Consider the following 12,379-nt stretch of genomic DNA (forward strand, 5'->3'; position numbering starts at 1 on the left):
GTCCTGGAGGTTGGGTCCTTGGCTCTCCTGACGTCCTGCACGCGACGACGGTTGCTGGTCCCTGAGCGGGTGAGAGTTGCTAAAGGAAGTGTAGGTACGCCCAGTTTTCTCCATTCTTCTGCTCCAGGCCCTTGGGTACCTTCCTGCTGTCACCTCCCTGTCCTTAGCCAAGGAAGGCCTCCTCCCTTCCCTTTAAGGGAGCGCTCTCACATGGCTCCATCATAGTGGAAGCCCTCTTCCATCTCTTCCTGGTTTCTTTCCTCCCTCAATGCAAGCCTCTGTTGTTTCCTTCTCTCAGCAGTTCTTGCAAATAAGAAAGAAGAGATCTTTCCATCACGACTGACAGCAAAATTAACCCACTGGGCAGATGGTATTTGTACAAATCGTGAATCCGGAGAGGTGAACCTTCACGTGCACCTGTAATTGCAGATGTGTTCCAGGATTGGTCTCTGATTTCCGGAAGGCTCTCATTCCTTCCCCCACACCCCTGACCGGGATTCCTCTTGGCTTTATTGCAGCGGACCAGCACTCAACACCAATGCTTTTTAAGGATTAAGGACTGTAATTGCACACACAGTGTGTCAGACACTGCGCTCTCCGGAGTCCTGACGGTGCTCTGTGGTGGCGCTCTTCTTGGAATTCTTCCCTATTAAGATGCCATAAAAGCTTGTCACCTTTAAGTTTTAAAGTTCCCTACTGAAACGTAAGATATCTTAAGACTGCAGACAAACTCCTTAAAGATGAGGTAGGTTAAGGGATTTGAATACCATCAAAAAGAATGCTAAATAATTGTCCTTCTGTTGTTGTATGTTTAATAGTTAGAAACAGAGCCCGGTGACATGAATACTTTTTCATATAGTACCTCATACCCTGTGAAAGATCAGATTGGTTGATGGAGATATGCACGTAGCACCTAGGAAGGCCACCTGTCATTGTGCAACAGTACCAAAAAAGGACCCACAAACAAAACAAAAAACCTTACTATTGCATGTGGGAAATTCATTTTCCATTTCCATTGTGGGAAATTCATTTTCCATTTTCATTGTTACCATGCCTGTAAGAGGTACATACAGAAGCTAGGAAGATGGTTTAGTCTATAAATCACCTGTTGTACAAACAAAAGAAACTGAATTTGGATCCCTGTCGCCTACATATGCCAGGCATCATGGGCTGTGTCCATAATCCTAGCACTGCCAGGATAAAGACAGGTGGCCAGCCATTCTAACCAGTGGGTGAGCCCCTCAATGAGAGACTCTGGCTCCAAAGAAGGTAGCAGCTGGAGAGATGCCTCAGTGAGCATATAACATTTTCAGTGTAAGGATGAGGACCTGCAACTCAAAAATTGTTCATCAGCCCTAGTAATCAGGGGAAAATTTATACACCATCATATACTCTATCTACCTCAAACTACATTTAATTAATATAAGTAAGTGTGCCCATGTGTGTGTGTGTGTGTGTGTGTATATATATATATATATATATATATATATATATATATATATTAATTTCCCATCTGGGATAACAGTGCTTCCCCCTGAGCACTATCTAACAAAAACCGCAAGAGCAGTCACGAGAAGCCCTCTGTTTAAGTTGTTGATCGGTGTTGTCCAAGAGACTTCCAAAACACCACAGGCGATTGCTCTTGCCTGTGGTTGCATCCCAGAGGTGGACGTTGAGTCCCTGTTGCTGAAGACTCCATGTACTTCAAGTGCAGTGCCTTGAGGACTTGATCTGGCTCTGGCCTGAAAGCTTCCTTCCTATTTGAGGAGTAAATAGCTAAGAAATATCTCAAAAATGTTCATCATCCCTAATAATTAGGGAAATGCAAAACAAAGCAAAGCCGCCCAATTTCATCATACCCTAGTCAGAATGGCAAAGATAAAAATAAACAAACCGAAACAATAAATGCTGGAGAAGATGTGGGAAAATGGGAACTTTCTTTTTTATTTTTCTTTTGACAACTCTCTGTTCAGATCCCAAACCCATTTTTGAATGGGTTAACTTTTTTTTTTTTTTTTTTTTTTACTTTATATATTAATCCTCTGTCAGATGTGTAGCTGGCAGAATGACTCCAGTTCAGTGGGCTTCCTCTTCACAAAATTGTTTCTTTAGCTATGCAGAAGCCTTTTGGTTTTATGAGGTCTCCCTTATCAATTGTTGGCTTTAGTTCCTGGGCAAATGGGGTCCTGTTCAGAACGCCTTTCCCCACACCTGTATCCTGCAGGGTTTGCCTGTTTTCTTCTGATGGTTTCAGTGTTTCCAGCTTCACATTTAGGTTCTTAGTTTAGTGATTTTTGGGTTTTGTGCAAGATTATATACACAGATCTAATTTCATTCTTTTACTTGTGGACATCTAGTTTTCTCAGCACCATTTGTTGTAGATACTGTCTTTTCTCCAGTGAGCGTGTTTGGTATCTGTCTTAGTCTGTGTTTCCATTCCTGCACAAACATCATGACCAAGAAGCAAGTTGGGGAGGAAAGGGTTTATTCAGCTTATACTTCCCACATTGCTGTTCATCACCAAAGGAAGGCAGGACTAGAACTCAAGCAGGTCAGAAAGCAGGAGCTGATGCAGAGGCCATGGAGGGATGTTTCTTACTGGATTGCTTCTCCTGGCTTGCTCAGCTTGCTTTCTTGTAGAACCCAGGACTACCAGCCCAGGATGGCACCACCCACAAGGGGCTCTCCCATCCTTGATCACTAATTGAGAAAATACCTGACAGCTGGATCTCCTGGAGACATTTCCTCACCTTAAGCTCCTTTCTCTGTGATAACTCCAGCTTCTGTCAAGTTGACACTCAAAACCAGCCAGTATAGTATCTTTGGTGAACATGAGATGGCTGTAATTATGCATATTTGTTTTGGTCACTCATGTCAGAACAACTCCAGCTCTAGGAGAAACCTAACATCTCTAGCCGCTGCAGACACATGCACACACATGCACAAACCCATATGAAGATACACATACATACAGCATAACTTAAAATAATAAAAATAAATCTAAAAAGTTAAAACTCCTCTGTTGTAGAAATTTTTAGTTCCGATCCAGGTTTTCTACCCTGCCTTTGACCATTTAGTTTCCAGATAAAAGACACACACAACCTTTATATTTACAATAAGCCTTAATCAGCAGAAGAGCTGGGCAGATACCTATCCTCTATGCTGTTAGAATCCATGTTTATATCAATAACACTGAGTTATTACTTACTATGTTTCATCTGGGCTGCTCTAAGCTCCAGTTGGCCTCAGGGTTATGTTTTCTTGACACCCAACTCATAGTGTCTTCTCCTCATTTCCTCTCTTCTCTGTCTCCTCCAACTCCACCCCTTCTCCAAACACCAAGCCTCATCTATCTCAATTCTGCCCAGCTATAGGTTGTAGGCATCTTTATTTACTATTCAGAAATAACTTGGGTCAAGGTCACATAGGGTCACTTGGGTCTAGGTGCAGACTCCTTTGTCTCTGGTGCAACCAGGTCTTTAGGCCTGCACTTAGCATTACAATACACAGCAAAAGACCAACTGTCAACAGTTCTCCTTTTTAGTCCAATAAAAGGCTCCTTTTCCCTCAGATATAAATTGGATACAGTTATAACAATTATGAAGTATGATATGTATGTATAATGTATAGCCCATTATGTTTGGCAGTTTAAAGTATTTTATCATCTATCCTATCTTGGTGAGTTAGAATTTTGTATTTAATCTTAACTTGTATTACCATCTTAAGAATATCTTAAATACTAAACAATTTAAGTTTAATAGTGAGACTATAACTATCTAGTCTTTAATCCCATCAGAAATCTGAAAAGGAATAAATATTATATGTAGGAAGCACAGGGACCTGGCTTCCAAAAATCATAGAAATGACAGAGATAGCTTACCCCGGGGACAGTCCTCAATATTCCTTATGATATTGGAGCTTCTATCTTCAGCCTTATGGCCCAGAACATCTGACAGACCTTAAGAGAACCAGGACTTATAAGGATTAGTTTATTCTGTCTTGGCAGGAATTATGAAGGACTAGCTTATCTTCGCAGAATTTAGCAGTCAAGTATCCTGCATCCATTTGTCCTTTTGGACAGCATTTTGTCTTCAGATAAACTTAGGGCATTTCTTGCCCAGTGGCTAGCTTGCCACAATTGAGACAACTCCACATGTAGGTATTGATACTCATCATCATCTTTGAAGTGGAATGATAGTACTGTCAGGAGCAAATATGACTCATAGTTACAAGATCTTTAATAATAAAATAACCTTAAATGTCATATTCTGTGGATCTCTTTTGAGACCATATATTTATTCATAGCATAGCTGAACAAGCAAAGAATGCCTGTCTCCAGCTACCTATTATCTGTACAACCCAGGATGTATATTTCTGTGATAATCCAGACTAGTGGCAAACATGCCTACAAGTTTTATTGACTATTAACTTGCATTAATTAATTACTCTAAACAGTTTGTAATAGCAGCTATTAAAAGGAGTGGGATTAAATAAGCCTTAATAGGTACTAGAGCTGGCAGATATCTATCCTCTATGCTGTTAGAATCTACTTTCCAATTGATAACCCCGGAGTTTTTACTTACTATGTTTCATCTAGGCTGCTCTTAACTCCAACTAGCCAGCTCTCAGGTCCATGTTTTCTTGACTCTTTAACCCATGGAGTCTTCTCTTCTCTTTCTCCTTGAGGTCTCCTCCAACCCCCTCCTCCATCTTTTTTTACCAATCAGAAATAACTTGGGGGCAAGGTCAAATATTGTCACTTGGGTCTACATACAGACTCTTTCATCTCTGGGTCAACCAGGTCTTTAAGATGGACTTAGCATTACAATACATAGCAAAAAACAAAACCTCAGCAGTCTTCTTACTGCTTTCTAGATTTAGTTCATTGTGTTTATAGACAGTATTTGCTGTGGTTTCTACCTTTTGAATTTGTTGAAGTTTGTTTTATGGCCTAACATATCCTCAGGAATATCACATATGCTTATGAAAATAATGAGTATTTTTCATGCATTGAATGAAATATTCTATAAATTTCATGTTTGTTTACTTTTGAAGTTTCTTTCCTTTAAATTGTTGTTTGTTTTCCAGAACAGGGTTTCTCTGTATTATAGCCTTGGATGTCCTGGGAACTCACTTTATAGACCAGACTGGCCTTGGACTCAGAGATCTACCTGCCTCTGCCTTTGAATGCTGACTGGGATTAAAGGCCACCACACCTGGCCAATTGTTAAGTTTCTAACTGAGGCTTATCTTTATGTGAGTGGAGAGTAGAGCTCCCAGCATTTACTGGAAGCGTTCTATGATTGGGTATTCAAGCCTCGAGTCTATGTACATTTACAATAACAGCCTCCTTTTACAATTAGCTCTTAATCCTTACATGCTTACCTCTGTGTCTCATTGCAATTTTTGTCTTGAAGTGTATAATTTGGTATTATTTGGTAACTTGGTTTTTAACTTGAGAAAAATATCTTCTCCAATCTCTTTACTTCCAAGCCTGGAGTCATCACTAATGAATTGAGTTTCTTGTGAGCAGTATGTCTTTGGGCCATTGGTTTTCTTTGTCTATTTGTGTGTGTGTGTGTGTTTAGTATAAAACTTATAACCTAGAAATTTAATCTATTTAATTATTTGTGGGAAGCAGGTGCAGCTGCAGGCCCCGTGAAACCCACTTGTTTACTGCCTTGCCCNAGCATGCACAGTGAGGCTGCATGCGTGGGCTGCCTGCCAGGCTGGACAGTTCCTGGTGATCCAGACCTGTCAGCCTCTCTGTGAACGACCTAAGCTCGTGCCTGGAGTGTCTGTGAATTCTGATTGGATGAGGTGGTGTGGAGCTAGAAGGAGGTGAATAGGCATCAGTAGAGAGTTGTTTAGCCCTTGCCCTAGGTAGAAGCCAGAAGTAGAATATAGGAGTAGTTTAGCCCTTGCCCTAAGAAGAAGCTCCTGGGGAAGAGAGCTGTAAAAGAAAAAGCCCGAAGTAAAGTTGCTGCGTGAACCCGCTGTGGTGTCTGTGTTGTTCGTGCTTCGGCCAGCTCGGAGGACCAACGACAATTATTAATGGATAAAGACTTGCTTTTATCAATTTCTGATTGTTTTACATATCCTTTATTCTTTTTTTTTTGTCTCATGTTATCTTTGTTGTTTGGTTGTATTCTATATTGATAAGATTTGGTAACGTTCTCTTTTGTGTGTCTCCTTTACTAAGGCATTGTCTACTTTTATGTATTTTAACGATGATATATACCTTTTATTTCTATACATAGGATCCCTTAAGCGCTTAGGAGGTATGGGGCGTAAGTAACATCAATCTGTGGTAGTGAATTTCCTGAGTTTTTAGTTGTCTGAGAAATATTTGACTTCTGGAGCGCTGACTGATTATAATATTCTTGACAGTAGTTGCTTGTTTTTGAGACAGGGTCTTGCTGTGTAGCCCAAGCTCTCCTGAAACTTGTGACCCTCCTGTCTCAGTCTTCCAAGTGCTGGAACAGCAGCTGTGTATCAATCATATCCAGCTTGACCCCTTTTTGCTCTTAGGGACATGAACATGTCATCTTGGCCTGTAAAATTTCTACTGGTAAACCTGTTTTTCATCAAGTAGAAATTGCCTCATGTATGTGTTACTGATTGTAAATTTCTGTTTTTAGAATTGTTTCTTTGTCCTTCGTCTTTCACTTTGGATTGCCCTGAAAAGGAACTTTGTGGGTCAAATCTATTGGGATCCTTTGAGATCTCATGGCAGAACATTTGCTAATGACTCTATGTGGCTTGTGCAGCCCCAAGAGCACAGCTCCCAGCAGTTTCCCTAGGATGTGTGACTGCAGGGCTTGATGTGACGGGCCCAGGCAGGAAATATATGGCTAGCCAGAAAAGCAGGACAGTATACCCATATACATCAACTGCCTGTGTGGGGCAGTTCTAATCCAGCAACAGGCAAGTATGGTGTATTTGGGATGCAGCAGGGAGGGGGCTACTTAAATGTCAGTGGGTGAGGTGGCTGCTCCAGAAAACTGCAATAGATGTGGCATTTGATACACTGCAGCACCAGGTGGATACAGGTAGGTTTAGGATCAGCAGGGCTCTGCAACAAAAGTCTTGGTTGAGGAGTGTACAGTAGGAATTGAGCTTCACTGGCTAATACAGTGGTGGTATCCCAGCAGATCCCCACACCATGGTCAATGTCCAGGAGGGCAGTTGGAGTCCCCAGCTGCAGAATTTCAGATGTTCCTGGCATAGTGGGGTTATATTTTTCTTGTGTTGTGGGAAAACGTCTCAGTTTCAAGCTGCTCCAGACTAGGTCAGTCAATGTGACATGCCTCCTTCATTCTAGGCTATTCTAGGTCTCTGTTCCTCCATCTGTTTTGGCCACACTGTAGACCAGCACTCTCTCCCAAGTAGTCCACCTGACCAATAGCTTAGCTTTCTCTTCTTTTGGTCCATTGTGAAAGAGAAACTTCCTCATATCCTGTGTGAGTGTTCCTCCAGCTTTCATTTTAAATTTTCTTGAAGTCTCACGGAGGCTTGAAATTGAAAATGAAATAGATAGTGGTGGAGATTAAGTCAGACACACTAGTTAGTGACTAAAATAAAGAACTGATGATCTCCCACGTGCTTTCAATATATTGCCCGTTATTATGAAATTGGTGAGAAGTAATACATTTCTCCACTGAGGCTCTTGGGGACAGTGAGACAGCTTAGCCAATAGGGGCATTTGCCACCAATCCGGACGACCTGAGTTCATCCCTGGGACTCACATGGAAGAGAACTGAATCCCATCAGTGGTCCTCCAACCCTCACACACACATGAATAAATAAATGTAATAAAAAATTAAAACTTGGGTTCATGGCTTTGATTAATAACTCTAAGCGGATATTTAAAATTCCCCCTCTCTTTCTCTCTCTCCCTCTCCCTCTCCCTCTCACACTCTTCCTCTCCCTTCCCCGCTCTCTCTGTGGTGTGTGTGTGTGTGTGTGTGTGTGTCATAGCACACATAGGAAATAACTTGTGGGAATCAGTTCTTTCCTTGTCCTGTGTGATTCCCAGGGAACTCAAGTCTCTGGACTTGGCGGCCTGGTGACCTTACTCACTGAACCATCTCACTGGCTTTAAGTGAATATTTAGATTTTTATTAAAGGTATCTGACTTGTGGTATTGGCCATTAAGTGCACTCATTTCCCTTCCAGAGGACGAGGTTCAGTTTCCAGTACTCTATGGCAGCTCACAGCTACTGTAATTATGGTCCCAGAAGATCTAACAGGCCTTTCTGGCCTTTGTGCGTACTGTATGCATGTGGTGCAGATATACATGCAGAAAAATTATTTTCACACATAAAATAAATTTTAAAAATTAAAGAAAATGGACCTTGAAACCCTGAAAGAATTAAAAGTTTTGCACAAAAAGTTATTTTTGCACAAATAACTTTAAAAGGAGTAGATTTTGCTTGTCTATTATGTTTTTGAGAATAGGGAGGTTTTTTGTTTTTGTTTGTTTGTTTGTTTATTTGTTTTTTGTATCCCTGGCTGTCTTGGAACTCACTATGTGGACAGGGCTAGCCTTGAACTCACAGATATCTGCCTGTCTCTGCCTCCCAAGTGTTTGAATCAAAGTCATGTGCCGCCCTTCTGTGTTTCTGTCATGCTCTGAACAAAAGTATAAATAAGCAAATACATACTCTGTTCTGTTTTGTTTGAAAAAAAAAAAGGTATCTGACTTGACTGTAATAACTTGTATTAAATATTTTAAACATGTGTTGTTAATGAAATTTGTTGTTATATGGATTTATAGACTTTCTTTTCTTTCAAATTATTTTTCTCTTAAATATTAGTGAGCACGACATAGAATCAAACAAGAAGGATGATCGTTTCCAATCATCTGTAACTGTTGAGGTAAAAACTTAAAATTACACTGTAATATAGACTGTGCAGTTGTGTGTTGATCTTGGGAGATGACCCTCTGGGTGAGAGCATAGGATCTGAGCTCTCACACTAGCATTCATGTTGAAAACCAAGTATGCTCTATATACTTGTAGCCCCAGCACTGGGGAGCAGAAGCAGGCACAGCCTGGGCACCCATTGGTCAGCTAACTGACCTTGTAAATCAGGGAGCCTCCTGATCACTGAGAAATGCTGCCAAGGAATTAAGGCACAGAGAGAGGCTCAGAAGAAACCGGACCTCCTTCTCTGGCCTCTGGATGCATGTACCTAATACTCAAGTGCATAAAACACACACACACACACCACCTGCATATATACACCCAAAACAAACAAACAAAAATAACAACAATCCAAGTTTGCCATGACAACCAAGACTCACACTTGTAATCCTAGGAGTTGGGAGGATGAGGCAAGAGGGTCCTGAGTTACTGAGATCCCGGGCTGCAAAGCAGGACACTACTTGTTTTAAATGATTTTTTGTTTATTATATAGATTTCTGTTAAATATTGATATCTGGTAAAAGAAAAGAATTATACATTTGAAATAGCTACTAAACTTTAATGGGTCCTAGAAGATGAGCAGAAAGGATAAAACAGATGGAAAGGAGTTGTTCCACACTGGTGTGGACCCAGATCGGGTAGGTGTTAGGAATAAGGCAAATATGGCCTTATTTCCTTCCATGTGGTAGAAAGCTTCACCAATTTAAGTCAACAATGGTGATATATTTTGAACAATAAAGTAAGCTTTTAAGCCTTTCGTTATTCCAGTTTTACTAGATAGTTGCTTACAATTAGAATTATAAATTGTTAATTCTTTTAGTAGAGACTTTACAACTCTTAAGCTAAGAGTGCAGTGTGACGTACTTTTAATTACATTATCTGTGATGAATTCATCTTACTCTATATGAATTTATTATAAATTCTGAAATTACAAAGCTCCTCCACTTTTACTGTATGACTTTCTACAACCTTAATAAAAGCCATCTGCTGTGCTTTTAGCATCTGTGCAGTTGCAGAGACTCCAGAAAACACCTCTACCCCAGAACAGCAACAGTCTGGTCATGAGGTCTGAGAATTTCATCCCATAGAGCTGCAGAGTGTTGTCAGTGCAGTAATGTCTGAATCTCCTTAGCCATTCAACTTAACCCTACAAACCCTCCGCTGTCTATGCAGTCTAGCTGCTCCTACATTTCTCACAGAAAGATAATGTTCCCTTGAACAGTACACTCAAAAGGATAGCATCCTCCCACCCATCCCACCATCCCTCCATCCCTCCATCCTTCCATTCCTCCATCCTTCCATTCCTCCATCCCTCCCTCTACCCCTCTCCCATCCATCCAACCATCCATTCCTCCATCCCTCCATACCTCCTTCCATCTGTCCCTCTCCCATCCATCCCTCCATCCACCCATCCCTTTCTCCATCCCTCCATCTATCCTTTCCCATCCATGTATCCTCCCATCCATCCATCATGGCAGTATGCTAGACAGAGGTCACTACTCAAAGTTAACGCTACTCTTGTTGTAATTGTTTCTTTGCATTGGGAGAAGCTTCCCAGCATCCTCACAAACCACAGATAATCTCACCAATCAGTACTTTTATAATTACATTAGCATTCAAAGATTGGAAGAGCTGACATAAACCATAAACTATCAAAATCTGTTGCATATAAGTATTAGTGGAGCAAGCTTGAATTTGTGAGGCTGTGTCCTCTGGTTTTCTCATTTTCCATTCAACTACATCATTTTTCATATTTAACTTCTCAGTTTAGTTATGTTTTCATTTCAGGAAAGTTTTAGTGATTAATCTGAGGGAGACAGGAGGGCAGTTTTAGTTGTCAAGCCTGCAGGAGAGGCTCACTTGTTCAGTCTATAAATGGTGATGGTGATGATGATGGTGGAGACTCGGGTGCATTAATATGGGGCTGCTTCTGCTGTGATAGCTATTTTTTTTAAAGATTTATTTATTTTATTTATATGAGTACACTGTTGCTGTCTTCAGACACACCAGAAGAGGGCATCGGATTCCCGTATGGTTGCTGGAAATTGAACTCAGGACCTCTGGAAGAGAAGTCAGTGCTCTTAGCAGTTGAGCCATCTCTCCTGCCCGTGATATCTATTTCTGAAGTGTGTGATGTGTGTTCTCCACGTTGACAGTAATAATAGGAGTAATGAAATGTAGTGATTGTTTACATTCATAAACTTATATGGAGAGTACAGTTCTTAAAAGAGTTCTTTGTTTTACTTTAGATGTCCAAAGATCCTGATAGTTTTCATGAAGAAACTGTGGAACCAGAACCAGAGCCAGAGGAACCAGAACTGAAGGAACCAGAACTGAAGGAACCAGAACCAAAGGAACCAGAACCAAAGGAACCAGAAAGGAAGGAACCAGAAAGGAAGGAAGCAGGAAGAAGGGAAACACAAACGAAGGAAACACAAACGACCGAAATACAAAGGAAGGAAACAAAAAAGAAGAAGAGACGGACAAATAGTTACTGTCCTCCACAAGGAACAATAAATAAAACAATTACAGATGGTATGTCAAATAAGAAATGTACATGGGGAGAAAATGAGAAATATAAAATGCAGATGATAAGGCTAACAGTATAAGATGTGCACCTCAGATGGCAAGCTCTGATCTGAGCAATATGTAGACAGAACAGATATTTCCTTACCCTTTTTAAAACCAACGTAGTACTTGTGATTTCCACTTTTGTCTTTTTCATGTATTTTAATGTTGAATTGGGGATTAGAAACCATGTTAGTTGAAGGCTCTGGTTTACAACTTCCTTTTTGGTCTTCATTAGCAGGAAGTCATAATATTCCTGACAATACTAAGGTTCTTGACATTGGTCTTCAAATTTAAAATAGCTGTGGCCTATATAAAATTTGTATCTTATTGTTAGCAAATATTCATAAGCATTTTTATTTCTTTATGAATCTACATGATCAAACTCAGCGATTTTGATGACTGGGTATATATAACCTATAAGGAACAAAAATTAGACTAAATATAGGGAAGCACAAGTAATTGCAATGTGATTTTTCATGTATTCTTATTTGTTCTTTGCTATATTACACTTTTTTTAAAATTAGGTATTTATTTCATTTACATTTCCAATGCTATCCCAAAAGTCCCCCACACGCTCCCCAACCCACTCCCTCACCCTCCCACTCCCACTTCTTGGCCCTGGTGTTACCCTGTACTGAGGCATATAAAGTTACCATGACCATTGGGCCTCTCTTTCCACTGATGGCCGACTAGGCCATCTTCTGATTCATATGCAGCTAAAGACACTAGCTCCGGGGTGTTACTGGTTAGTTCATATTGTTGTTCCACCTATAGAATTGCAGATCCCCCCAAGCTCCTTGGGTATTTTCTCTAGCTCCTCCATTGGGGGCCCTGTGATCCATCCAATAGCTGACTGTGAGCATCCATTTCTGTGTTTGCTA

At 40.6% G+C, this 12,379-nt stretch overlaps 1 protein-coding gene across 4 annotated transcripts in view; it reads left to right on the forward strand.

Annotated features, from left to right (window-relative positions):
- The window catches only part of LOC110291092 (sodium/hydrogen exchanger 9B1), a 49,745-nt gene continuing 37,366 nt past the window's right edge, over positions 1-12,379 (forward strand). For 2 of the 4 annotated variants that reach the window (XM_021158039.2, XM_029475316.1), the window contains exons 1-4: positions 1-94; positions 299-745; positions 8,820-8,880; positions 11,177-11,462. In XM_021158039.2, the coding sequence (XP_021013698.1) occupies positions 741-745; positions 8,820-8,880; positions 11,177-11,462 (352 nt within the window). In that variant the 5' untranslated portion in view covers positions 1-94; positions 299-740. The remainder of the gene's footprint in view (positions 95-298; positions 746-8,819; positions 8,881-11,176; positions 11,463-12,379) is intronic. The other 2 variants (XM_021158041.1, XM_021158040.1) reach the window with 2 other exon arrangements.

The sequence above is a fragment of the Mus caroli genome, chromosome 3 (assembly GCF_900094665.2).
Source record: "Mus caroli chromosome 3, CAROLI_EIJ_v1.1, whole genome shotgun sequence".
NCBI classification, from domain to species: Eukaryota; Metazoa; Chordata; class Mammalia; order Rodentia; family Muridae; genus Mus; species Mus caroli.